This window comes from Notothenia coriiceps, unplaced genomic scaffold (assembly GCF_000735185.1).
Source record: "Notothenia coriiceps isolate Sejong01 unplaced genomic scaffold, NC01 NC01_scaffold00000406, whole genome shotgun sequence".
NCBI classification, from domain to species: Eukaryota; Metazoa; Chordata; class Actinopteri; order Perciformes; family Nototheniidae; genus Notothenia; species Notothenia coriiceps.
Genome location: NW_011333107.1, coordinates 1 through 3,947, shown reverse-complemented (window position 1 = coordinate 3,947; position 3,947 = coordinate 1). Strand labels below are relative to the sequence as shown.

At 38.4% G+C, this 3,947-nt stretch overlaps 1 protein-coding gene across 1 annotated transcript; it reads right to left on the bottom strand.

Annotated features, from left to right (window-relative positions):
• Positions 1–724: 724 nt before the first annotated feature.
• On the bottom strand, positions 725–3,146 carry LOC104952987 (centrosomal protein of 192 kDa-like; the record flags this gene model as incomplete). Its single annotated transcript, XM_010779907.1, has 4 exons — positions 725–843; positions 1,045–1,137; positions 1,808–1,947; positions 3,083–3,146. Coding segments are annotated over 4 exons (416 nt in total), but the record flags the coding sequence as incomplete, so codon positions are not given.
• Positions 3,147–3,947: the final 801 nt, after the last annotated feature.

Genomic DNA, 3,947 nt, shown 5'->3' with positions numbered 1-3,947 from the left:
TCACTTCACTGGCTTCCAGTAACCGCTTGAATCCAACTTCAAGACACTGGCACTTGCGTACCATGCTGGGAATGGATCTGGTCCTTCCTACATCCAGGACATGGTTTAACCGTACTCCGCTCTGCATCTGCTAAACAGCTCGCTGCACCCGCACTGCGAGGGGGACCCAAGTTCCCATCAGCAAAAACACGTGGGTTTGCTATCCTGGCTCCAAAATGGTGGAATGAGCTCCCCATTGAAATCAGGACAGCAGAAAGCTTGCACATCTTCCGGTGCAGACTGAAAACTCATCTCTTTCGACTCCACTTCGAGCGATATAATTACTAACAAAGAATTGCTAACAAAGCACTTATAGACTAATAAAGGACTGGCTTATCTAAAGCCAGTTGAGTAGCACTTGAAATGTTTTAGCTCTATGAAACCTGATGTACTTATATGATTCTGTCTTCTTCAAGTTTGTATCTTGTTGGTCGAACGTACTTATTTTAAGTTGCTTTGGATAAAAGCCTCAGCTAGATGCACTGTAATGTAATGTGACATGTTTGGGATATACAAGGATATAACCCAAGACTCTTGCTTATTAACTGTTCATCTAAGCATATCAAGTCCCCCTAATATAAAAAGATAAGAGATGTCAAATGCATTATGTTGTACTTTGTATCCAATGTACAGAACCCATAGCTGTCCATGTGAACTACTGCAAAAGCTATTTATGTTTGTATACCTTTCTTGATATTTCCTGCTGCCCTGTGCTTTGAAGGAGACCACGATGCCTTGCTCTTCTCCCATCCTCAGGGACAGTTCATCAGGTGTCACAGAAAACATTTCCTCAGCATCACTGCACTATAGAAGGAATATAAGTGAGAGGGCAAATGTTTGAATGAGGCACGATAATGATGGGAGGAAACAAGGAGGAAGAGATGGAGAATAAAAGTAGCTAAATAGCAATGAATCCCTACTGTATGTTTCACAGTCTGAGCACAAAATGTCACAGAGGCTTACCCAAACCCCAGATCTGACTGGAAAAGTAAAGGTCAGAATTACCTTGAGTTTCAGCTGCACGTCAATGTTTCCAGCATTCTTTAATGGCAGCGTCTGTTGACTAGATTTACCCAGTAGAGCAGACAGACTGACAGTCTAGACAAAAGAAGCACACAAAGTATTTTACGGCCATCTCTACAGAGGCCAAGAAAAGCTGAACAAAGAACTAAACATGATGATACAAAAGTTAATACAAACTAAATTGCTTGTATTCATTATTGATCTAGTCATTTCATTTCCCAATGTCTTTTGACATCATATGAAACACAATCAACCCTTTTAAATGCAGTTTGAAATATCAGACCCATCACGTTAATAAAAATAAAAAGATGTAAAACAAATTCTCCATCTGCTTGCTGCTGTTTAAACATTTGGATGATACTCATTTTACAATTGCAAGATACCCTCTCTATGGCGAAGACTATCTCACAGTTAAGTTGAACTAAATAACCTATTTTAAAGTTGCGTAAGATACAGGCTTACTGCTCTTAAACAGACATATTAAGTAACTGATTAGACTTATTGTCCAAATTGGTAAGTATATTCCATGCATTTTCTTTTTTTTTGACTACTTTTTTTTCCATTATCTTTAAATATGCCTTGTTTGGGTAAAAGTGATTTCCAGTTCAATTAAATTGGCCAATGCAATTCAAGCTGGTGTATCTCATTAATCAGAGATACAAACATGCATAACAATGTGTTTGAACTGTAGTGGTGGGCAGAGATACAGTGTCAGTCAACAAAAAAAACATTGCAGTTTTACTACCTGCAGGTCTTTAGGAGCATGGACCCTTGCAGTTCCACATTTGGCCTTGAGGGGAACACTCCTGATCACATGACTAGGACCAGGAGAATCCACTTCAATGTCCACACGACCATTGTACTCATCAGCAGGACCAAGCTCTCCTGACAAGCACAGCCACACAAAGATAGGGTTAACAGAAAATATTTGGTCTGTAAGTACATTTAAAATAGTTTGTGTATGTTTCTGCTGATAGTCTTTAGTGTCATAGAACTCCAGGTGTACAATAATGAGAAATGCAAGGATGGATATTGGATCAAGTCATTGTTTTGCAAGTCACAAGTAATTCTCAAGTCTTTGCACTCAAGCCCAGAGTCAAGTCCCGATGGGCAAGTCCAAAACTTTGAAAAACAAGTCTTAAACGAGTCATTATGTGTTTTCACCAAAAAAGAATATAATATCTAAAACGTACACAAATGATTGCTTTTACACAATGTATTTATTTCTCAAACAAGTTGCCCCTGAGCTCAAAAATTAAAGAGTACCATAACACTAATACAAACAAAAACAATCAGTAAATGCATAGTTGTTCATTATTGAATTGCAGATCAAACTGCTCTTTATTCGTCATATTAATAATGTACTAATCAATTTTCTCTCTGCTGGTAAAGTAATGTGTTTTTTTCTATTTTAAGAGGGAACAGTAAGGTTGGGCTACTGTGACGGTTTGATTCAGAATTAGTTTAGTTTATAAGATCCCTGATGTTAAGTTGACCAGAATGTTTATTTCCACTGTGTACAACATGTTATAAAGGGACCCACAATCCATTTTTTTGTAAGGGATAATGTGCAGTGAGGTGGTTATTATCGGGAAAACGGTATAGGTACTTTAAGTATATTTAGATGCTAATACTTTTGTACTTTTACTTGAGTAACATTTTGAATGCAGGACTTTTAATTGTAACAGAGTATTCAAACACTCTGACTCTGGTACTTCTACTTTTATTCAAGTATAAGATCTTAAGTACTTCTCCCACCTCTGGCAATAAATACTGAGTGGGTACAACAACATTAGAACCCTGCTCTGAAAGATGTTTTCATTTTACAAATCCTGCACTCAGCTTTGCTTTCTCCAATATCATTGAAATGCAGCCAGAAGCTTCTTTTTCTGTTTTCGCTCATTTCTTGACTTTTTCCCCTACACGCTTAAAAAAAATAAAAAAAATAAAAAGTCATACAATTTGTGACCTCTGGCAGTTACTATAATAAAGTGTCATGTATCTAATCCAAATTGATTACCTGAAGTAACTGTGTACTTCTGAGGAGCCTTAAAGTGAACCCAGACCATAAAGCCCTGTGGATTCTGAAAAAAGAGAACAAAAGTGCAATTTGTCATGTTACTGATGAAGCAAATTCCACTGCTTACTAGCAGATACAGAGAATTAGAATTGTAAAACTATGTTACCCATACAGTGGGGCAAAAAAGTATTTAGTCAGCCACCAATTGTGCAAGTTCTCCCACTTAAAAAGATGAGGCCTGTAATTTTCATCCTAGGTAAACCTCAACTATGAGAGACAAAATGAGAAAAAAAAAATTCAGAAACTCACATTGTCTGATTTTTAAAGAATTTATTTGCAAATGATGGTGGAAAATAAGTATTTGGTCAATAACAAAAGTTCATCTCAATACTTTGTTATATACCCTTTGTTGGCAATGACAGAGGTCAAACGTTTTCTGCAAGTCTTCACACACACACTGTTGCTGGTATTTTGGCCCATTCCTCCATGCAGATCTCCTCTAGAGCAGTGATGTTTTGGGGCTGTCGCTGGGCAACACGGACTTTCAACTCCCTCCAAAGATTTTCTATGGGGTTGAGATCTGGAGACTGGCTAGGCCACTCCAGGACCTTGAAATGCTTCTTACGAAGCCACTCCTTCGTTGCCCGGGCGGTGTGTTTGGGATCATTGTCATGCTGAAAGACCCAGCCACGTTTAATCTTCAATGCCCTTGCTGATGGAAGGAGGTTGTCACTCAAAATCTCAAGATACATGGCCCCATTCATTCTTTCCTTTACACGGATCAGTCGTCCTGGTCCCTTGCAGAAAAACAGCCCCAAACCATGATGTTTCCACCCCCATGTTTCACAGTAGGTATGGTGTTCTT